This window comes from Pieris rapae, chromosome 17 (genome assembly GCF_905147795.1).
Source record: "Pieris rapae chromosome 17, ilPieRapa1.1, whole genome shotgun sequence".
Classification (NCBI taxonomy): domain Eukaryota; kingdom Metazoa; phylum Arthropoda; class Insecta; order Lepidoptera; family Pieridae; genus Pieris; species Pieris rapae.
In genome coordinates this window covers 6,790,981-6,815,087 of record NC_059525.1, presented here as the reverse complement: position 1 = coordinate 6,815,087, position 24,107 = coordinate 6,790,981, and the positions used below count along the sequence as shown (strand labels likewise).

Sequence of the window (24,107 nt, the reverse complement as noted above, 5' to 3'; positions counted from 1 at the left end):
CCTTAGCGATTAAAATTTGGAATAAATGTGCGAATATAATTCGTGGTTATGTGGTCCTTATAACCTTGCGAAAGAGGTTTCCGTAGGTTGTCGTAATAAAATTCGGTCATGAAATATCGCATTTATTTACCGGTTTTTTCTGCGGCCTCCTTGATTACCTCCTTTAATTTGGCTTGAGAGCGTCCAGCGATGCCCCAAGAAATCGGGTAATGCTTCAACTGTCTATTCATCTCCATAACGACATGTTTACCCGTGAACCCCGTCGCACCGAATATCACCAGGTCCAGGCGAGACATCTGCAATGTAAATAAAATTGTTATAAATAGCTTTAATTCTGCCAAACCAGCAGAGAGATTGCAGTCTAACTTGGCAAGTACCTTCATAATTATAATGCTGAAAGTTGAAACTACTATTTAGTGGTCAAATAAAATCCAATAATTTAATTGTATTTATATATATTAGTCATGTAGTGATTGTTATTTATTTTTTTATTTATGTAAGTATTCCTACAGCTAATAACTATACAATATACAAAACAATTACATTACACATAAGCCAAAACGGAATACACATTGAAACAGAAACATAAAGCACAGTTTTACAAAGCATAGTTGTAAGATTGATTGATTGATAGATTAAAATATAAATTTAATATGAACGAACAAATAAAGCCATTATTAGTAAAAGACACCTGAGTTTTTTAAATATTTTTTTAATAATTTTTAAGTCATATTAAATATATCGATTTGCTGGTAATTTATGTTGTAATCAGTAGGTATGCGATACATAACCGAGTTTCGTAAATAGTTTTTAATTAATAGTGTTCATTGTAAAGTAATTACGCTGGTAAACGGTTTGGCTAAATCAAATAATCTTTTTGTATAGTTTTTATGTACTCACATTTTCCGAATTTGGTTTTCAAGACACACAACTTCTCCCGAACTAATAACACAAACGCGCGCGCGCTGTAACTGAGGGCTCAGTCAAGACGCAATAACGAAGGTACATGCGGGAAGTTTAAAACAACATCTGTATATTAATTAAACACAGTTTGTGTCAAGTCAATAGCCTTGGCCCTTAAGGCGTGCGTCGGTTAACAATAAGCTATGACAGTGCTACGGAACTTCACACATTAACCCTTACGCTTTTTTGTAGTAAAGGTCCGGGAGCATGAGGCTCATAGGCTCTTATTGCGAGCCTATTGACAACCTACAACTGAGTTATTCGTGCCAGGCGATAAAACGAGACAGTTTGTGTTTGGGTTATCAGATTTCATTCAAACAATTTGTATGAAAATTCGTACCACGACCGTGGCTGAACCAAAATTTGAACGTTGTGCCTTCAAACTACGCTATATATATTATATACGTATACTATAAACGATTCTAAAAAGTTAGCTTTTGCTAAAATTCGTTGTGTCAAACGTGTCCAAAGAGGAGTTAACATATAAAATTCAATTTTTCAATTAAAACTAAATAAATCTGCACCGTCATCTCGTTCTCAGTGACGACCCGGTGACGGCGGTGGTGGACAAACAGCCTATTCATTTATTTTTTATACATTTCATAGATTATTTAATTGGGGCTCTTCTTCGCCATTTTTGCCTCAATTCAGCGAATTTGTCAAGACAATTATAAGTAAAATATATAACATGAATTAATTTTTATATTAAAGTTACTTATGATTTCGATAATCATGTTGTTTTTTTTTTGTTATCTTTTACAAAGGGTTTTGTATTAAGAATTTAAAACCAATTTGTGAACAATACCCCTATATTAATAAATTTAATTTGTGAAACTGTTATTATTTAACTGGAATTTTGTAAGCAACGAAATATTGATAGCTACTATCAAATTTTATTTAATTATTTATTTATTTCCAGTAAATTTTCCTATCTCAACAGTTACAACTAATGCGATAGAATTCCATAATATTACCCACACCAACTAAACTACATACAAACATTAAAAAATTAAACTTAAATTCCTAAATCTTATAACTAACAATATAGCAAGCAACTCTTAGGAACTCAGACAGCGTACAAACAAATAAGTCTACCTCTAGATGGATGGTTTTTGACGGAAACGTTTAAAAATGGAATATGTCGCTTTGTACTTTTCCATACAATCCACTTAAATGTGTACGACCTTGTACGCATTCTTATTTTCATTTGCTTGCTTTTGCCAATTTAAACAATCATCAATAATCAGTTGTGAAGTTTTACCTTAGGTTTATAAAGTGACATTATGAATACATTTAATCCAGATACAATATGACGGAATAAGGCGCTACGAACAGCAGCTGGAAGCTACGCTGCCGACTTTGCGGTAGAATCGTAACATCTCCCGTGGCTGCGAACGAAGCATTTTTGAAAACACAAGTACGCAAATTCAGTAGTGTCCTTAAAAAACCGTATGTACCGAAAAACATTTCGGTAGAAATACGACTACAGCCCCCTCTCCGCCTCTCTTGACCTCCGACGGAGGGCCGAGGACTACGCCCGCGCCAACGACCTTTCGTTCAGACCCTCTAAGGTCGAAAAGCAAAGAAAAAACTTATTACTGTATAATTGCTGCCTACGTAAGATGGTGGATTAAATAATTTCATCAACAAAATATGTTTATACTTAGAGCCTTTCAAATTCATATTATTTAACGTAATCCCTAAATTATGATTTGACTGTGTATTATCTATAAGTAATATAGTAGATATTCGCATTAAAAAATATCATACATCTAATATCTCGACAAAATCATTTTTTTAATATATGAAGCGATTTTGATACTGGAATAGTTCAATAACTTGCATACATTTGAATATACATAAGAATTCTTTAATAAAAACGATATTATACTATATTAAATGAAATTACTTTGCTTGCAATGTTATTTATTTAATTACTAACCACAATGTAATTGGTCGAGGTCGCGAATAAAGGCGACTGTTTTGCAGTTTTTAATACAAATTCAATATATTAAGGTTTTATTGACATTTTGCATATTGAGCTAAAGTTCTCCCAAGAATCATAATATAGTCCGAATATCTATTGAAGTAGGTATCTACGACTGATTAAATAGTAATTTACCGAATGGTAAATTGGATCATATAATTTATAAAAATACAAAATAGCATTCGCAATGTTTTATTAGTAGAACAACTTATGATACATATGAGCATGAGTTGGACTCTCATACCCGAGGTCGTAGGTTCGATCCCCGGCTGTGCACGAATGGACTTTCTTTCTATGTGCGCATTTAACATTTGCTCGAACGGTGAAGGAAAACATCGTGAGGAAACCGACATCTCTTAGACCCAAAAAGTTGACGACGTGTGGCAGGCACTGGAGGCTGATCACATACTTGCCTATTAGATTTATAAATGATCATGAAACAGATTCAGATTCAGAATCTGAGGCCAAGACCTAAAAAGGTTGTAGCGCCACTGATTTATTATTTTTACTTATATGACACATGTTTTTATGCTGACAAAATATTTTAAGAAATTCGTTCTTCATTCTTGATGTTTACGTCCAATTTAAAAAGGTTTTTCAATAAAAACGAAAACTAGTAATTTGTCCTCTATCAGCCGGAGGCATGGTGAAATAGAAACACGCGCTTACATTCTCGTGGGAACAACAGGCAAATATATTAAGGATATCACAGCGTACAAATAAACTGACCAGTTTCGTTGTTTATCTACTTCTTTCGTTGGCTTCTTTTGGAGAGATTTACTGTACTTAAATAATGATTGTCATATAAACAGAACCGGGTTATGTTGTCTTTCTTTAATCTCGTGAAAGCCAGAAATCAATAAGGATGGTTCAAGAAGAAATAAAACCATTTACATATATTCATTTTAATTTCACAAATATACACCAATTTACGCACATAGTTAATAATATAAAAACACATTAATAAGTAATAAATGCGATATTAGCACCATGAATAGTTACTAAAAAAAGGTTAACTCTAAATGCGTTATAAAACACCGTCTAAAACTTAAAAATCGCTGTTAACATTGAGTATGAAAAATGAAAATGAAATAATGGCAGCGCGTATTTATTATAAGTAAAAATACCACAACGGTTTACAATATAAATTTAATTACAAAGACTATAATGACCACGTAAGTTTAAGGCTGGTTTTAGTGTCACGCGGCCCACACGCGCAACGTCGGCACTCATAGATCAGCGATGATGCTCAGCGTAGCTCGTTTTAGTATCGTACTGACTGCCTTACTGTACAGACGAAGACAAGTACGTGCTGACGACGTCTGTTCCGTTCGACACTAAAACGCTCATTGAAAACAGAGGCGCTCTAGCTATCGTCAGCGCTGACAAAACGCAGTGCTGACAAAACGCAGCGCTGACAAAACGCAGTGCTGACAAAACGCAGCGCCGACGCGCGACGCGTACGGCCGCAGCGATCAGCGCTGACCACCGTGCGCGCTGATAGCTACGCGTCATTCAAAAACGCTCATAGTTCATATATCTCGACCATCAGCGCCGACGGGACGCGTGCGGTCGGCGTGACAGTAAAACCAGCCTAAATTAAATGTCTCTTAATAAAATTAAGAAGTATAACGTAAGCACTTTGTTTTTCGTATATGGTGATGACGTCGATGATTTGTTTACTTTTTACATATACTGCCCACACATTGACTACGCTTGAATAAGAAATGCATCAATGATTCCTACAGAAATTAATACGTACTTATCTTTGAGAGATTTTCTTAATTTTACTGATATTTTGTGGGGATACATTGCAGTAAATATGCTTACGTTATACTAGAAAACCTAGATACAAGACAGCGAGAATTTGAAGGAGAGATCACTAAACAATTGTTGCATGAATTTCATATATATTATTAGTCCTAAGAACGGGAATTATAATGATTTTCATTTGTTAACGCTCTGTACAGTTCTATATCTCCTGGAGTTTTATATAATCTATTACGTTTAGGTTATCTATCTATCTATACGTTTTAACACCCTCATTACATTATACAATTACCACTGCCCATATATATTTTTCTCACCCTTCATTAACATAAAATAACAAAAAGTTAATAAAAACAACACTTTGCTCATTAAATTTTTTTCAACTTCCCAAAAAAATTTTACTGGATAAATATTGTTAAAAACAATGTTAATTTATTTAAATTCATCATTAACAATTTCAAACTTAAGATTATTTTCGTGGAGGTGTTGGATAATGTTTGTATCTCTGAACGCCACACCCGTGGTAAGAACTCCGCCCCTGAAATATAAATATACATATATAAATAAATATATTTCGGTAAGTGTGACCCGCGGTATCTCTCGTTAATTCACTGGTAGCGAGATGTTTTAAAATCTTTTGATAACAAATCATTTTGAACAAGTAGTTATAAATAATATAGTTGTTATGGTTTCTTCGATTCTCATCTCTGAGGCCGTAGGTTCGAACCCTGGCTGGAATGCGAACGAAATGAATTTTGCGATAAATCTATGAAATATTTAAGGCAAACACGAATGCAATAACGGATCTCGCATCAATATTGTAAATAATGATATTACCGATGACAATATTGTAAATAATGATAACAACGCGCAACACAAAGTTTTAGAAACAATAAAAGATTCACACAGTCACAGATTAGAAGAATCGACGATGACGAAGCTTATTTGTAAATATGTTCTAGTCTGTCTAAAGCTAATACTATCTTGTAGTATATTTTTCTTTGGAGCTGTTTTATTTGTGTAATTTATGAATAATTATTAAGATTTGTTAGATTTAATTTAAATTAAAAAACACAAATTGTATAGATTTTATAATCCTATACATAAAATACTTATCTGTGGTTGTTAATACCCTATAACTTATTTAAATGTCTCTCCGTAATATAATATTAAAACTGCACTTGTGTAATAGGATTTATATTGTTTTGTAATAAGTAATGAATCCTTGAACATTGTTGTCCCTGCTATTGTTTAATCTCAAAAATAAAAACGATACCGGTCAAGTATCTTATTTTAAGTCGTGGGACCGTTAATAGTGTTTATGGCCCCCAGTGTATATAAACTAAATATAGTAAGGGCCTGTTTCACAATGTATGGATAAAGTGCCAAATAGCTATGCAACACATAAATTATTCGAAAGATAAAAGTTCCGAATAATTTTAATCCTTCGCATTTCATGACAAATAGCGCTATCAAACAGTCGTGAAACGCAAAAATACTGTTTATCCTACAAATAAGTAATAAATAGCTTATTTGGAACTTATCCGGACATTGTGAAACAGACCCTAAGTATAATAATTAGAATATACAATTTTTTTTAATCCCGTCAAATTGCCCATCGCCTATCACCGAAGGACCGACAAATATTCAATCCAAGTGAAACACTTTAAATAATCTAAAAATACTAACTCTTTCGGCATTTTGTCCTTCTCAGTAAGGATTGTGAGTGCTGAGAACAAGAGAGCTACAACTGTCGCACCATATCCGGGATTCACACCTGACACCTGAAAGTATTGCAAAACATGTAGAGGGCTGTCAAAACTATTACGCGTTACGTTCGAATGTGATTCGTCAATAGCTTTAGTTTAGTCACGTGATACGTCATATAACCTGTGTTTGACCAATCACAATCGAAAGCAACATTTAGCGCACATATGAGTACGCAAACAAGAGTGGTTCTATAAGAGTCAAGTTAGTATAGTAAATTTTTAAATAAAAATATATATATAGTGCTGCATTGACGTTTGGCCACAAGGTGGGTGGTTAACCTGATTTTAAGTGAAGTAACCGCCGCTTGATTAAATGTATCTTTTAGAATGATGGAAGGGTGTATGAAATTTCTTGCTCGTAGAAAGAAGATCATAGAAGAAAGTCCTATTCAAATTGTATAGGAAAAAATTGGTAATTTTACTAGTCGGTATAAGTCATTGATATTTACAACATTGACTGACACCCTCTGACACCATTTCCAGACATATATCCTATAGATTTATTAATACCAGGACACATATAATAAAAAGTTTATGGCTTATTCATTTAAATATACGCCAAAAAAATTATCTAAAAATATGAGGGCAGTTTACAAATCGAAGATATACTTGTATAGAATCCCAAAACATTTACTGGAGTATAAAATATTTATATTCCGTTTAATATTTAATGGTTCTAATAAAATATCTTCTTATGAGAATAAATATTGCCTAGCCAACAAAAAAAATACAACAAAACAGCAGAAAAATAAAATCAACAAAAGATGATGATGATGAAAAATCTACCTTAACTGCAAGTTTCTTATTGGGCGGTGAGGTGACATCAGACCCCTGACTCCATCCTTCACCCAGCAGTAGAAACGAGAAGGTGGTGCTGTTCATCACTTCCTCACTGGGGCCCTCGCGGGTGACCGCACCCATAGTAAACAAACGAGGGTGTTTGAGGAGAAGGTCCCGCGTGAAACTTAATCTAAAATTAATACATTATTTTACGAGTAAATACAATAACAATAAACGTGATCCATTCATTTATAATAATGATTATTAAGGCACTCATGACCCGTAGACCTTGAACAATCACCTTAATTTTTTTATTTTTTTGAAAAAAAAAATGTTTTTGCAAATTTTTAAAGTTATCGCTAACTTTTGTATGAATTATCATACTCTACAACTTAATTCTTGAACTGGATCGTAAATGTCTTTTGAAACGTGACTGTCTATTGGTAAAAGAATTTTCAAAATTGGTTTAGTAGATCCAAAGATTATACTTTAGTTAGACATTTTCATTACTCTCTACTCAGAACTTTACATATTATTATATAAAATAAAATTTGCAACTTTGATTGAGGGTGCTTGTAGTATCGCAAGCAAATAACCGGAATAATATTATAAGAAACAGCCTCATCACTTTAAGAAATCGTTTGATAATGCTCTGATTGAAATAGGCCTTTGAAACTTAAAAAAAATTCAAAAATCTAAAAATTTCAATGGCTTCCGGTAAGTTGCCATACTAACAAATATATTTAAAGTGGTAAAAAAATATCGTTTAGCCTAGTTCTGAGAAAAATCCAATTCTATGGGTTTCGTTACAAACATGCTGAGGGCTGAGGGGAAATTTTAAATAAATCTAAAAATTTCTATAGAAGTAGTGGAAGCGACTTCGGCGCCTCCAAAACCCTGTGCAACAAATCATTGTTTTTTTCTTTTCATGTTTTGGTAATAAATTTAAACACAACCTAATTGAACAATTTTTAAAAAAATGTCTTCTGTGTGTGGTAAGTGGTAACAATTTTTTATTGAAATTTACTAAACACTTATATTTGAAGTAAAAACTACCGTCACATTTTTCCGTTAGGCGCCAATTTTTCTTGTCCCTACCACGGTTGATTCGAAGAGATTCGAAGTCATTAATAACAAAAAATATATAATAACGATAGCAATGGTAGTAATAATTCTATAACAATTAATGAAATTTTATATAAATCTTAGTAGTAAATGAAAAAAATTACTATTGAATTGAATATCTAATTTGATTTTATTTAACTAATTTCTGTAAAGTTGCATGTAGTTGACCATTTTTCGAAAAAAAATAATAGAAAAGTTTCACTTCTTACGTGTCATTTTTTATTTACAGATTCTGTATATAAATAAGCTATACAAAATAGGATACTTATTCATAACAAAAATTACTTCAAACGGTATACAATCTGAAAATTCGTGTACCGACGCCCGCCCTTCACAAAAAAAAACATTTAGCCGGGATTCGAACGCACGGCCGCACATACACAAATTAAATTGCGATAAATACCTGGTTAATATAAACAGCATCACAGAAGAGAATGCAACAGCTAACGTAGTAAAAAAACTGTCGAATTTCACGTATGTTTTAATTTGTACGGGCCGTTTTCCGTCCCGTTCCAATAAAGTACGCTGCGTTCTGTACACTATGGATGAGTCAGATCCCGGGAAGGGAAGACACCATCCAGATAGGCGCCGGTGGATGACTGATCTGTTTGAGAAGTTTCTTTTAATACTCTTAAGTATTTAAAAATTATCCATAGATAAACTATTGTAATAACTGGGCTTTGAAATATAAAAAATATATATGACCTTTTTAAATTTGATATATAAACTCTATGGTCTATAAATGAAACTCAACTAAAAAATATGGCAACATACCTAGACTTGAGCTTAGGTTTAAACTCTGGCAACTTTTCAGGATAGATCTTCTTTCTCAGACTCGGCAATTCGTTTAAATGTGTTATTCTGAAATTCAAGAAATAAATGTTTGTTCAGGAGTGATTAAGACATTCTCGAATGAGAAAGATTCAGTGCATCTACTGAAAACATTTATCTTATTGTATGATTTTGATTTCGTTCCCTTTATAAACTTGGGACGTGGCTTTCAAGTGCACATGCGCTAATTAAATATTTAAGTTGGCGCCTGGAAGATAGTACCGGTTACACAAAAATGGTGCTTTTCTTGTTCACCGAAAAAGTATCGCAGGAACCAAACTATTAAAATGTGTTTTTTAATTATTATTAGTGTAGGTTAATAATATTATATATTTCCGTGTTAGAAATGAATTGTTGTACAAATGAACAACTCAGAAAAATTATTAATATTAACACTACTAATTGTACCTAATATTTGCTATTAACTATAACAATAAAATACTAACCCGTAAATTAACGACTCCCAGGTACCATAGTTAATCATCCCGCTGCTTACAGAACCCTTCGCCTCTGAACTCAGATACGACTCCACGGAATTAACTGTGCCTGAAAAATATTAAGCTCATTTGATCCTAGGTTGTGGAAGAAGGTCGTAAGTAGTAAATAATCTCTTAAAATAGTTGCACTTAAATGTGGCTGTGATATGGAGGCTTACGGGGATTTTCACACATACTTTCTATTTAAAAAAACTTGATAGAAAACACTGCTTTAATAGTCATGAAGAAATCGAAACTTCAGGTTATAAAATATGTAATAATAATAAATAATAATTAACAAATACACATCCTATTTATATTCTTAGCGCTACCGGAAAGGGGCCGTTCATAAAATACGTCACACTGAAATCAGCTTTTTTTGACCCCCCTCCCCCCCCCCATTGTCCCCCCCCTAGAAATATTTCGTCACAAAAACTAAGAACCCCCCCCCCTGGTGAGTATGATAAATTCTAGAGAAATAGTATTTTCATTTGTTACTGAATCGAGAGCGCAGGGTACGTGGAAACGTTACTCTCTCAAGTATTGGAAAAACAAAGAAACCCGTTGTGAGCGCTCATGTCATGTAATAAACGGCGAACGTCACGCTGCCCTATACCCCCCTTGTCACATCTTGTCACACTCGGCCAGACCCCTCCCCCCCCCCCCCTTGTATGCGAACGTAGTTTATGAACGGCCCCAAAGTCTTGAGTTAACAAGTTGTTACCTTCAAATTTTTCCTCCAGGAATACAACCCCAAGATCAGTGGGAATGCTGTCAAAACCACAAGCACTGATCACATACACGCCCGCCTCACGAGCCGCTTCGCCGTATTTCAACTGCATCGATTCTATGAACTGAAATTAATATAAATACTTACAATAAAGTATTGTTAACTAGTGATATTATAATTGATTTATATGAAGGTACTTTTTAAATTCATCAAGAACGTCCATTTTAAAATAAGTTGGCATGGGGCTGTTTTACGTAAGATTACTACAGAGGGGGTTTTTAATCTTCTTACTTGCTGATTATGTGAACAGTAATTACTAAGTATTACCCACAAATTGTCTATGCTTGAAAACGAAATTTATTTCGAAGATACCAACAAAAAATTAATACATTGGACATAAATGTATTAATTAATTAATACAAGAGGGGGGGATAAATTTGCAGTTAATTTAAGTTTAAAGTTTAAACCGCCCCTATTTCCTAATATCAAATATAAGATAGTCCGCGGTCTACGTTTACCAATTATGAAAATATACTTTGAAAGCAGACAAAATATACGATAGTTCGTTTTAAGGTCACTTCATATACGTTTAACAGATTCATGTTAATTTTATATTATCATATATATATAAGCATAGGTTTGCTATATAAGCTTTTCTGTCTCATGTCTCCAAACGCGACCTTGAATAAACATATTAAAGCATGACTCATGTATAGAACAAAAATTATGTAGTCATTGATTACTGCGTTGGCGAGGGAATTATCAATTTGATTTTCACGTTTACAAAATATTTCAAGAAATCGTACCAATACATATACTAAACTTAAAATAAACTAATTTAGGATAAAATCTACTTATTTCAAGCAAGATAGAAGAATTAATATGTAGTGTTTGAGTAACGCGAGAACGTTTTTAAATAAACATTTTTAATAGCATTTAAACGCGATTTTATTAAAATATTTATCTTACTGGACCAACATCTAGAAAGGTAAATATTCCCTTCTATATATAACCCTTCTTTTTAAGGTTCTTAAAAAGAAGCAGGAACGTTTTTCGTAAAAGTCACTTTTAATCGGCTTATTTTAAGAAGTTTTTCATCCCTTTTTGGTGTTGGCTTTAAATTATAATACACTTTATCAAACAAATAATTCAAAGGTATAAGCGAGACACTTTTTACAACAACATTTATTAAAATATTTACCTTTCTAGATGTTGGTCCAGTAAGATAAATATTTTAATAAAATCGCGTTTAAATGCTATTAAAAATGTTTATTTAAAAACGTTCTCGCGTTACTCAAACACTACATATTAATTATCATTACAGATCTTTATATAGGTAAATAAAAAGATGTTGTTCGCGTAAAAAAACCTTTTTTGTGCACAGGACAATGTCTGTCGGGTCCGCTGGTGTTATAATATTGTCGTTCCAATATAAATGACGCGTGTACCAAGAGCATAAAGAACTGTATAGTCCTATACTCCTAAATTGAGAGTTTCTAGATTTTTTTACAGAAACCAAACGATAAAATAATTTCCACGCTCTCTCATTATAGCTCGCGTGTTTAACGTTTTAGTGCATTCTGCGATAGCTGAGCACGCACTCGCCGCCAATAAAGTCAAATGATGCATATATTACACTGGATTTACTATTAATAAAATCTGATTTAACCTATTTGATATTTATTTATTTTTATTTTATTTATTAATACTTAGTCGCAATCACATAATAAACTTAACAAAATTAAATAAAAAGGAGGGCAATTGGCGACCTTATTGCTTCGACCGACCTCTTCCAGCCAACCAGCCAACTCTTGAAAAAAAAGAAATCTTTACTGTACGGCTTATATTTAACGTCTTCACGCACAACGGACCTATTAAGAGTCTAATTGCGGAAACGGAGTCCCCACACACACACACACACACATATTTAACGTCACACCGTCGATATTGTACAGTAGGTATCCTGGACCAATCAATTCTCATCGACAAATAAAGGCTGTCAATAATAATTATTACCTTACTGTTGTTGGGATTGATTAGTAGACCAAAATGTTTACTCCAGTCAACGGAGGCTTTTAGTTTTATAGGTTTCAGATAGATAGGTCGTGATGAGAAAAAGCAATATGCCATGGTTAGTAACTAGCTCAGGAAAAGAGGTAAATAAGTATAAGCAATAGGGAAGGAATGCAGCCATGAGCTTTGTGAGTGACCCGAAGTGGCAGGTTAAGAAGATTATAAGCGTTGGTGATGGAGAGCAACTTTCTCGATCGGCAGTCAAAGAAAAGATCTTAAGCAGGTGTTGAGATCACCCTAACTAACTATTTTGTTTTTATAGAGAAGAGATAACCTTTCAAGAGTACTTTGAAATCGGGAAATGGTAGACCGAAAAAGAACTGTTTATATGTAATAGGTATATAAAATTCGATAACGAAAAATCACCTATATATATAAAAATGAAGCTAAATAACAGACAGAGATCCCATACTGGCTACTGGATGGGACTGAAACAATATTTATACCAATGACCTGAATTGATATAAAAGTGTAAGATTTAATGGCTGTTATAATATAATATTACACACACAACGACATCCCAAATCTCCATACATTGCTATAATCATCGGAATGATATCAAATCGTAATCATATGTATTATCTTTCGATACGAATTGTATGAAAATTGTATAAAAATTACGAGCGCGGTGCGTTATCAGACGTTTAATATGTAGTTTGCTTATATATTGTCATAACCTTGAACTCTAACCGTTTGTTAGTGACCTACAGGGTCACCTGCGCTGTCAGGGATATATTATATAGTTTATGAGACTTGAATCGTGATACCACACTATAATAATATTAGTATAACAGCATTGATTTACAAATATTTGTCCCTTTGTAATGTAGGTACTTGAAGTCTGTATTGTGTCCACGATCGAGAGACATAAAAGTATATACGTCTCTCGAGCGTGGAATGTGTAAATACTACGATAATAAAGATATATTTTTAAAAATACAGCAATACAAGTTGCTTTTGTTAGCGACTTTGAAACTAGAATTTATATGAGATTTCTGGTAAGTAGAATGTTTTTAAACGTAGCTTATAAAGACTCTAGACGGGGCAAAACATTTAAATCATAGGCCAAGGTCGCTTGAAGATCAAACAGAAAAATTACGTTCATTGTGTATTGCCTTGTATTTAACACGCTTAAAACTTATTTGCATACAGGGCATTCCTTTTTTAGTGGGAATGCAACAAAAAAATAATATTTCTTTATCTAAACAACGCACCGGAAACAGAAATCTAATTTCCGAAAATCCCTTCAAAAAGCACATAAAATCAAGTGGCATCAGTTGATTAGATTCGTAGAGGTAGGAAGGTGAACAGTTCCTCCAAAGGCAAGATCCTGTACCCAAGGCCCCAGTGGCTAACGTCATGAAGTTGTATATATTTCTAGCGGCTGAATAATATCGGTAGCGCGTTTCAGGGTATGTCGTCATCTTTTGGTGTAGTATGAATTGTCCGTTCAATAAGCGTAAAAGAATTTTGAAATAAAAACGAACAATTTATTTAGTCCTTGTCTTTGAAGTCAGTTAAAAATCATCGCATCTGCATTGTTTTATTAAAAAAAAAACTAATGTTGATGACATAATGTAACCATCTCAGCTAAATTTGTTTACAGTGACTAATATATAAAGTAATTATTACTGATAACAGTCGAGAATCTAATTAAATCATCATATTTCTGAGATCCATCATTAGGCTAGTACTCTGTAACTTGTAAATAAATCTAGTGACACAAATTCTGACGATGATCTTCCGTGACTTTTCGCAGTACATTGAAGCCATGTTCGCCATGGTCATTAGTACTTACAAAACACATTATAGTTATTTCTGTGTTAATTTATAATATTTAAAGAATATACGCGAGTTGGAATGATTGATAATAAAGCTGGTTAATATACTCCAATCAAAATTATATACGAACATCGTATCGACAGAAATCGGACAGAGCCCAAATGCATTCAAATGTAAATGCAGCTTAAAATAACCTTATTAGAATATCCAATTGGAAAACATAATGACAAAGGATGACTGCTTTATTGTGATTGGTCGAGAAACAATGTTGACATAACATTTATTTATAGAACAGGGGGCAAACGGACAGGAGGCTCACCTGAAGTTATCGCTGTGATGGACGCAGTCTGCCAGAAGGCACTTCACCGGTATTTAAGAATCGGCAAGGTACTTTCTTGAAGGACTTAGTCTAATTGTTCAATACATTGCAGCTAGTTCTCATATAGCGGTGGTACGCGGCTTAAAATTTATTGCCACATTTTGATTAATTTTATTCTGTACCTGCGGTTCCCCTGACACATCCACATAGTGCGACTTGCATTCGACAGCTGCCTTCACGACCGGCTCGCCATAATGCCGGTAGGGTCCGCAGCAGTTCACCAACACCTTGGCCTGACTGCACATGTCCTTAAGCGACTTCTCATCGCCCACATCAGCCACTATTATTTTTACTCCCGAGAGGTCATTACCTGAAACAATGGATTGTTAAAGGTTTTTGTCTGTAGACAAATAAACAAAAAAATAATAATGGAAACGCGAAAAAACGCGTTTCAAGGTTATTTTTTACGATCGTTCTATAAGAGGAGGAGGAGGGAGGGTATTTTTATTCGAAATACTTTAATCAAACTGCAACTACTCCTTTCAAAAACAGAGTATGCGCACACACATCCACATACTCATATATTCATGCATACTTAGGTCTTAAGTCTAAACATACTCCAAGTAATAATAGTAATTTAGTTACCCACAACAAAAGGGCCTAGGCTTACTTGGATTAATTTTGTCATAACCATATTTCTGTCATAAATAAGGTTTTATTAATTCTTTATCTGCCAAAAATAAGTGTGAAAAAGCTTCAAGTTTAGTTACAATAGTATGCCAAAATTTGCTTTTGTTATCGCGTCGCCCCGACCATGACTTTATCGATATAAATAGGAATTCACTAAAGAGTTTGCAATATAATTTCCAGACTGCCTCATAATTATAACTTATATACGTAGTTATGAGTCTAACCTTACATGACCTATTAGAATAATTATCTGCATAACCGTCTGTGGTTACATACAACTAAGTTTCTTTCCGATCTAAACGTATAAATGGAATGACGCGTCCTAAATATGATGTCACGAGTTTAAGAGGTCAGTAACACATAAACGAGCAAACTACTTCCTATCAATATTTGTCTCCAGTCCTATAATCGTACAACATAGGATAAACGTGTATTTGTGCCCGTTTCGTTTTTCTATCCAGAGTTTATTTTGCTTACAATCCCATACATATGTTATGGAACGTTGGAAAACTTTTTAAAAAAAGAACTCAGAATATCTAAGCTACAATCTTTGTGATTTACGTACACTAGTAAATTTCATTCAATGTAAACACTCATAAATGATTTATAAAAAACTTAAGTATTAATAAATCCTTATCGGTGTATTTCTTATCTGACCGATAACCTCTACTAGAAAGTACTGGCATTCAACAACTAAAGTGCGTTTCATCAAGGAATCATATATTTTTTGTTTTATTTAATAGCAATTTGTTGCAATAATGCATATACAGGAATATAACATAAACGGTAAGGAGGCCTTATCGCTGCTATATAACAAAAGGAAAAAAAAGTAATACAAAAGGTTATTAAATAAACTAAAAAAACAATTTGTTAAATTAAAATAAATTCAAGAGCTAGACTTCATACCATAATATTTACCACATAGTAACTGAAACTTTGTTTTTATCTATGACTGGTAGAGACTGCCGCCTAAGTTGAGAAAAATACCCCAAAATATTGACATAAGTAAAATTGTTCTGACACGTTCTATGGATTTTTGAGTCTGAATCTGAGATAAGTATCAGTTGTTGTTTCGAATGTCTTATTCTTATTAATTATCTATGTCGATCGTATCATAGACACTTGATATTTAATTCACAATTCATTTATTTCATTTCTCATAACGTAAAAGAGATCACAACCGAAGAATCATTGATGACGAAGGTAGCTTTTCTGAGCGTAGTTTTTTTTTAATACAGAACACGACGAGAACCTCAGTCGAATTGGTTCGGAAATACTTCAGTTGTTCAAAGCTTATTCTGAATTGAGCCCCACATACCTCACGACCTCGAGAAGACGGGGAGGGTAACTGCATCGCAATTCAGATAAAAAAGAGCCATCTGGCATTTTGAACGATATCAATGACGCAATAGCCTCATAAATGATTGAATTGCACATCACTGAAACTGGTATACGTAAATTTCTGAGACAACAATATGTAAAGGTACATATTAAAATAAATACAACATTTATGAAATGCATCAACAGCAAGTAGATACTCGATGTGTGGTATCATATGGTCTACTAATCTGCCTAATAAATAATGACAATATTATAAAAGATTTTGAAAAGTCATGATCGTGAATGCATATTAATTTTACCCAGGCAATTTTTCTGGCTATAATTTCGCAGACGGTTTAATAATTTTCGATCCTAAGAGACCCTGCATAGCCTGCATTTCCAGAATCAGTACATAAACCTGTTTTACGAGCTGTACCAAAAAAATAAATTTTAATAGTCTGACCTTGAAAATTATTGTCACGATAATGAATTAAGTATATGCGTGTTTTTATGCTTCGTTGACTCTAACTCTCGGTGAGTCATCTTAGTGTTTTAATTAATCTGTGTAAATAAAGGCAGTTCGGTCTTTGTTGCCATGGTTACCATTTCTATATGTTCAATCGTAACCATGGCAACGAACTTAGTACATACTTTACGTTGTATCCATAATATAAGCGTTAAATAAAACGTAATAAAAATACTGTTTATCGCTAACCAGCCAATTTAATAACACATTTTTACTGTGCGAATTACGCGAACACAAGGATTCCTGAATTACATTCGGGTGAACCTCGTCGGCCATTTATAATAATAACCTTGTCTTTGGTTTGCGTCACTAAAAAAAAATAACAATAGCGGACTGCAGTCAACCATTTGAAATGTCCAGTTAAATAATTGTACAGTACAGTAAAAAAAATTACCTAAAAGATTTTTTGTATCGTGAACGTCAATATGTATTATTAGAACTTATATTCGTTGTAATAAATATTAACGCTATGTCTCTCACCAGTTTTCTGTGCCGCTTCCTTGAGCACATCTTCCAGCTTGCTCTGGGAGCGTCCAGCGACACCCCACGTAAGCGGATACTGCTTCAACTGTCGACTCATTTCCATCACGGCATGTTTACCCGTGAACCCCGTCGCACCGAATATCACCAGATCCAGGCGAGACATCTATGAAAGAAATTTAGATAAAATCGCTTGATCGATAATCACTGCTGGATCGAAGATTCAGAGTCACTGATGGACCTGTGGGCTATTTATGGAACAGACTAGCGAAGCTGCGCACTATGCAGGATCAAGTATTGTCTGAGTAAAATGTACTGGTTGGTTAACTAATAAATAGGACCCATGTGCATTATATACGCGTACTACATACTAATTTATTAAAATTATTTATCCAGAGCATTTTTTAAAAATTAAATAGTTGTGATCGTATGTCTAAAAAACAACTTTGGAGAAATATATTTTCGTGGAACTTGTAATAATTTAGAAATTAAAAGGTTTATAGCGCGTCACATTAAAAAATAGAAATGTGGTAATGGATGTTTTTTATAAAATGTAATAAGGAAAAATACCGTCCTACAACATTTTTGTAAAACTTTCACCGTTCATGCAACGCACGGAACAGAAACTCTCAAAATTAATATGGAATATTTTTGTTAAGTTTTTGCGACATTTTCATTTTGATACATTGATAGTAACGTGATATTGCCATATATTGCTTTAACTGAACCTACTTGTCTCAGGAATTGTTTCCAATTAAATTTTCCTTTGAAGATGAAGAACCAAACCAATTCCAATGAACGCTTCAACGTAATAATTGTAAAATAAAACGCACAACACAAACACATAGTTCATTATGAAAAAGTCGTAAAGTTCTTTATTATTATAAAATACATATTATATTAATACTACATTAAATGAAAGCCACACGCTTATATAAATATCCGTTGTAATTTAAATAGTTATAATCCGGTGAAGTGGATTTTTAAATACATAAACAATAAATAACTTGCCTCCAATGGCAATAATTCAATTGGTACGATATACAAACAAACTACCATGATATTTACAATCAAAGTACAATTTCAGATTTCTTGATAAAATATTATTTTCTCGATATTTGTAACAATTCATTGGAAGAAACTGTGAATTTATTTCAACAAAGTGCCGATGTAACGATTAAGTTGTTTACACAAGTAGAGAAAATATAACACTCGAAAATCGAAATATTAGAAATGTTTTCAATACATACCTTTAAAATTTTAACACTGCGATTACTTTAATTGTGGAAATGAACTCCTATTAATTCGATGTATATTTGATAAATTTCAATAATTTTATAACTACAAGGAAGTAATATTTTGTGATCTAAAAAACTGTCGAACCGCGCCGGCAGGGCAAAACAAAATTATAAAATGATGAGCATTGAGCATACATGATTTGCACAGACTAAATAACTATTATAGAGAGTAAAAATTTATGAACTGCGTCTACACTTATCGTTCATAATCCTTTTTCCCCATTTGATTTTCTTACCTCGAAACATCTTTAAATATAATTTTTGTTTGATCAAGATAAATTTTTATATAAAGATTCTAATAATTAAATTCTATAATATGTCTAATATTTATGATTGAGTATGTACGGAAAAAGAACCGTCTTGGTATTTGAGGTCGCATAAGGAATCGCAGATCATATGTCTAGTGCATTTGATCTGACGAAAATGAATATCTCGATCAAATAGTTAATAGACTATGCTTGTTAGTAGTAAACTATTTGAAAAAGAAAAGTAAAGTAAATAATAATTATTCTAGTCTTGACTTCTAATATTTGACAGTGACAGCAGAGCCGGCTTTCAATTGTCACGTCTTGAACATTTCGTTTACACTTTACAATATCCTTATTCTTATTTCTTCTAACCAAAAATATTTAGATAACTTAAATTTATTTGAAATCATGGAACTAAATGAGAGAATTTTGCATTATTTAGAAAAATGTGATAAAGTAAACACTTTGAAACTTGCAGATGAATTTAACGAAGATCATCAGAAAATTGTTGGTGCAGTAAAAAGTATCGAGGCTTTAGAGATGATAATTTCAGAAGCTGTAAAGTCTACGAAATGGGGATTAACGGAAGAAGGACAAATGGTCGCTGACCACGGAAGCCACGAAGCTGTTTTATACAGAAATATTCCTGATGACGGCTCGCCACAAGCTGAAGTTATGAAGGTTAGTCTATTTTATTTCGACTCGTAGCAACTGATATTATCTATTAAAGCACTTTTTCATTCCTCTTTGTATAATTGTAATCTCATAATTTAATGTTATATTCTTCTAGAAAGTACCTAATGCAAAAGTTGGATTCAGCAAAGCTATGTCAGCTGGTTGGATTTACATAGATAAATCAGGAGGTGCACCTTTAGTTAAGCGTAAAGTTGAAACTATATCAGATACTGTTCAAGAAAATTTGATTGAAATTAAAAAAGGTATAGATAATTTAACTGATAATGTTAGGAATGACTATAAAAAACGAAAACTACTGCAAGAAATAACATTAAAAAGTTTTGAACTGACTAAAGGCCCACAATTTGCCACATCTATAAAGAAATTAGAAACAGATTTAACAAGTGAGATGCTGATGACAGGTTCATGGAAAGAATTGCAATTTAAGCCATACAATTTTGATGCACTAGGTAAGTTTTTGTATAAAGTGTAGTGTAGTTTTTGTATAAAGATAGTCTTTGATGAACTTTGTTTTTATTTATCTTATTTTAAGGGCTTGGCAAGCCTTTTAAATACATTTTTAAATTTCAAGTTAAAATATGAATTAATACTGCTTAAATTTATTTAAGAAAATTTAAAATAAGTAAGTCATATTCTTAATATCCAGGTCAACCACCCTCGTGTGGTCACCTACATCCCCTCCTCAAGGTGAGGTCTGAATTCCGTGAAATCTTTCTTGAAATGGGTTTTACGGAGATGCCAACTAACCAATATGTTGAGAGCTCTTTCTGGAACTTTGATGCGCTCTTCCAACCACAGCAGCATCCTGCTAGGGATGCTCATGATACATTCTTCATATCATCACCTGCTAATAGTACAGATTTTCCTATGGATTACTTAGAAAAAGTTAAAAAAGTGCATAGCAAAGGCGGCTATGGATCACAGGTATGTTGGTCCCACTTGTTTTAGCTTTTCAGAGGAAAAAGTTACTTTTATAGCAAAAATTACAATAACTATTTTATTAAAAAGGGAAATTTAAAAAATGAGTACTAAAAGGGTGTTATAATGTAAATTTTGAATACATTACCTAAAGAAATGCAACACCACAATATTATATATTATAGTTACCTTTTTAATTACAGTCATATTAACAATTCTTTTAAAAATTGAGATTAGATCAGATTAGTAGACTTCATTTCTACACAGTTATCAACTCATAATTTTCTCAGTATAAGCGTGGTAATAACCTAAATCTGAATTAAATTAAGACTTGAGTTCTTAATTGCAAACATTATACAATAGCATTCATTCTTCTGTAATACACAAGTGTAAAAAGTCATAAATATAATGTATTTTATGTTATTTAATACCTTCTCCTGACCCAGAAACTGTATAGATAATGTATGTATGAAAGAACTATTGATACCACCATTACAAAAAGTTAGTTATTTTAACACAGTAATTTATTATTTGAGAGTTGTAGGGTTATAGATATGATTGGAAAATAGAGGAGGCTCAAAAGAATTTGCTCCGCACTCACACAACAGCAGTCAGTGCACGTATGCTGTACAAACTCGCTCAGCAGGATAATTTCAAACCACAGAAATACTTCAGTATAGATAAGGTATTATTTTTATTATTAATTAGATCAATTTATTCTTAATATGAACTGGTTGACATTCAATTTATTTATTTCTCTTTATCTTTAAATTGGACAATAACAAAAAATAAACTATAAAAATGAAACAAGTTTTAGTTATTTCAATTTCTGAAAGACATCTGGTTAGTACTGAAGATTTGAGGATAGAAGATCTACTATCATAAAAATTTCTGCCAGTTACTTGTATTATTCATTCAATTATAAGTTTAATTTCATTAGAATCTCTTTTATGATTTTTAAATTATATGATGGAAAATATTGTCCAGGTCTTCCGTAATGAAACCCTTGATGCTACCCATCTGGCAGAATTCCATCAGGTCGAAGGTGTGGTAGCAGCAAGAGGACTTGGCTTGGCAGATCTCATTAGCGAATTAGATGCTTTCTTCTCGCGCCTCGGCTTCCACCAGCTACAGTTCAAACCAGCATACAACCCATATACGGAACCTAGTATGGAGATTTTCGCATATCATACTGGTAAGACTTTTTTTTTTAATAAGAAGTAATAATGCTGTTAAAATAGAGGTATCTATAATAAAAATATTTATTTAAATTAAAATATGATGATAAATAAGAACAAAATTATTTCTACAAACACACTTTACATTTTAGTCGTTAATGGAAACAAAATAATATTAATTCAGTATAATTAACTTCCACTAGATGGCGCTACCAATAACAAAACTAACTAGTCACCTAAGCAATAAAATAATTGCAATCATTTTAACAACTAAAATATATTCCATACAATTTGTATAGTTTACTTTGAACGGTACATATTACAAACGCCAGTTTTGACTCTTTCCATACAATAATATATATTTTTTGATTACCTGGAGGTCTCGGGTAAAATGAATTACAAAATTTTGCTGTCTTAATAGGTAAGATAAGGCGATATAATGATAATAATCTAACTTAATAATCTAATCAATCGTCTAGCACATCTATTGTTTGATTTACAGCCTAACTGGGACTAGCCGTTAAATAAGATTAATTTTCACAACGAAATATAATTAATTGGTGTCGTTAAAAGCCTTTGAGTCATTACCGGTACTGTGTAACTTTGATACCGATCCCGATATTTTATGCAAAAATTTCTCTAACTTCCGTCGCGCTGATGTCGCAACCTTTAACCTCGTTATTTAGAGTTATAGAGTACCCGTGCTAGCCTCAACTGTAACTTTAATTTATCATTTTATAAATTAATAGTTAAACATTCTTTTAGAGTTTAGAGCAGTGTTGGCCTAGTGGCTCCAGCTTGCGACTCTCATACCTGAGGTCGTAGGTTCGAACCCCGGCTGTGCACCACTGTGGACTTTCTTCCTATGTGCGCATTTTTCATTTGCTCGAACGGTGAAGGAAAACATCGTGAGGAAACCAACATGTCTTAGACTGGCTTAGAGGAGGCTACTTGCCTATTAGATTTAAAAATAATCATGAAACAGATTCAGAAATCTGAGGCTAAGACCTAAAGAGGTTGTAGTGCCACTGATTTATTATTTTAAACAGTTATACCTGAAAAACTTCTATTTTTGTGTCAAAGGCTTCTTCATATATGTCAACCTATACAAAAAATGAATATTTCACTGGAGAAATCTACTTTGAATTTTTCAGGTCTTGGAAAATGGATTGAGATTGGAAATTCCGGAGTTTTCCGGCCAGAAATGCTTCTGCCCATGGGCCTGCCTGAGGATGTTAACGTGATTGCGTGGGGGCTGTCTTTAGAACGACCAACTATGATCAAATACGGCCTTAATAATATAAGGGACCTGGTTGGACCCAAAGTGGACCTTCAAATGGTTCAAAACAATCCGATTTGTAGGCTTGATAAGTGAAAATAAATAATTTATTTATGTCTATTAATTCATTTATTCGGTCTCATAGGAACATTAGACATACATATAAAATTAGAAAAATATATTTAAACTAGGAGTAATATGATTATGATTTATTTTAAATAAATTCAGGAAAACGAAGGAACAAAATCAGCTTAAGGTGTTTAAATTAAACTCTGTTTAACGTTATCTACGATATAGGTACAATTTGCTAGACTAGAATCACCGCACATTCTTCTTCGATATCGCGATATCGAAGAAGAATGTTAAGAAATAAGAAATAAGTTTAATAGTGATTTGCATAAAGGGCTATAAACTACTATACTCTGTATTGCATATTGTCTGTAGGTTGTTTTCAGTGTCGAAATGTCATTAATCTTCAGATATCCGAGAATATATCTGTATATATCACATAGTTCAAGTCACAGGTGCTGTCTGGTAACTTTAAAATGTAATGTACACGATGCTCCAATACACTTGCAAATGGAGTTGATCGAGACTTACTCCTAAAATTTGAAGACGTAGAGTTGTTCGCACAACTTACAACGTAGAAATCGCTTTCTACAAAAAAACAATTTTTCGCAGCTTAGAAAATTCGAAAAAGAATTGATTTGTGCGTTTGTCTTCGTTTATTATCGTTAATTTCCGTTTATTTTCGTGTATCTTCGTTTATTTTCGGTTATCTTCGTTTATTTTCGTCTTTTCGTTCAACTTCGTTAGTTTCTGTTTAATTTTGTGTATCTTTATTTATTTTCGCTAATAATCCGTATATT

The 24,107-nt window shown here is 32.9% G+C and overlaps 2 protein-coding genes across 4 annotated transcripts in view; one reads left to right on the top strand and one right to left on the bottom strand.

The window, feature by feature from the left end:
- The window catches only part of LOC110994166 (saccharopine dehydrogenase-like oxidoreductase), a 28,232-nt gene extending 9,154 nt beyond the window's left edge, over nt 1–19,078 (bottom strand). The window contains exons 1-10 of one of the 3 annotated variants that reach the window (XM_022260685.2): nt 18,872–19,044; nt 17,622–17,787; nt 14,788–14,975; nt 10,426–10,555; nt 9,672–9,771; nt 9,169–9,255; nt 8,798–8,998; nt 7,276–7,459; nt 6,410–6,504; nt 3,846–5,258 (exon numbers count right to left, since the gene is read on the bottom strand). In XM_022260685.2, coding sequence (XP_022116377.2) covers nt 5,153–5,258; nt 6,410–6,504; nt 7,276–7,459; nt 8,798–8,998; nt 9,169–9,255; nt 9,672–9,771; nt 10,426–10,555; nt 14,788–14,975; nt 17,622–17,787 — 1,257 coding nt within the window. In that variant the 5' untranslated portion in view covers nt 18,872–19,044 and the 3' untranslated portion in view covers nt 3,846–5,152. Of the gene's footprint in view, nt 1–130; nt 297–900; nt 1,024–3,845; nt 5,259–6,409; nt 6,505–7,275; nt 7,460–8,797; nt 8,999–9,168; nt 9,256–9,671; nt 9,772–10,425; nt 10,556–14,787; nt 14,976–17,621; nt 17,788–18,871 lie in introns of those variants that run through there. The other 2 variants (XM_022260687.2, XM_045631855.1) reach the window with 2 other exon arrangements.
- Nucleotides 19,079–19,490: 412 nt separating this feature from the next.
- On the top strand, nt 19,491–23,358 carry LOC110994165 (phenylalanine--tRNA ligase alpha subunit). The gene is made up of 6 exons (XM_022260684.2): nt 19,491–19,848; nt 19,958–20,312; nt 20,510–20,787; nt 21,326–21,466; nt 21,769–21,976; nt 23,114–23,358. The coding sequence occupies exons 1-6, from the start codon at nt 19,576–19,578 to the stop codon at nt 23,332–23,334; spliced, it is 1,476 nt and encodes a 491-aa protein (XP_022116376.2). The 5' UTR covers nt 19,491–19,575; the 3' UTR covers nt 23,335–23,358.
- The last annotated feature ends 749 nt before the right edge of the window (nt 23,359–24,107 follow it).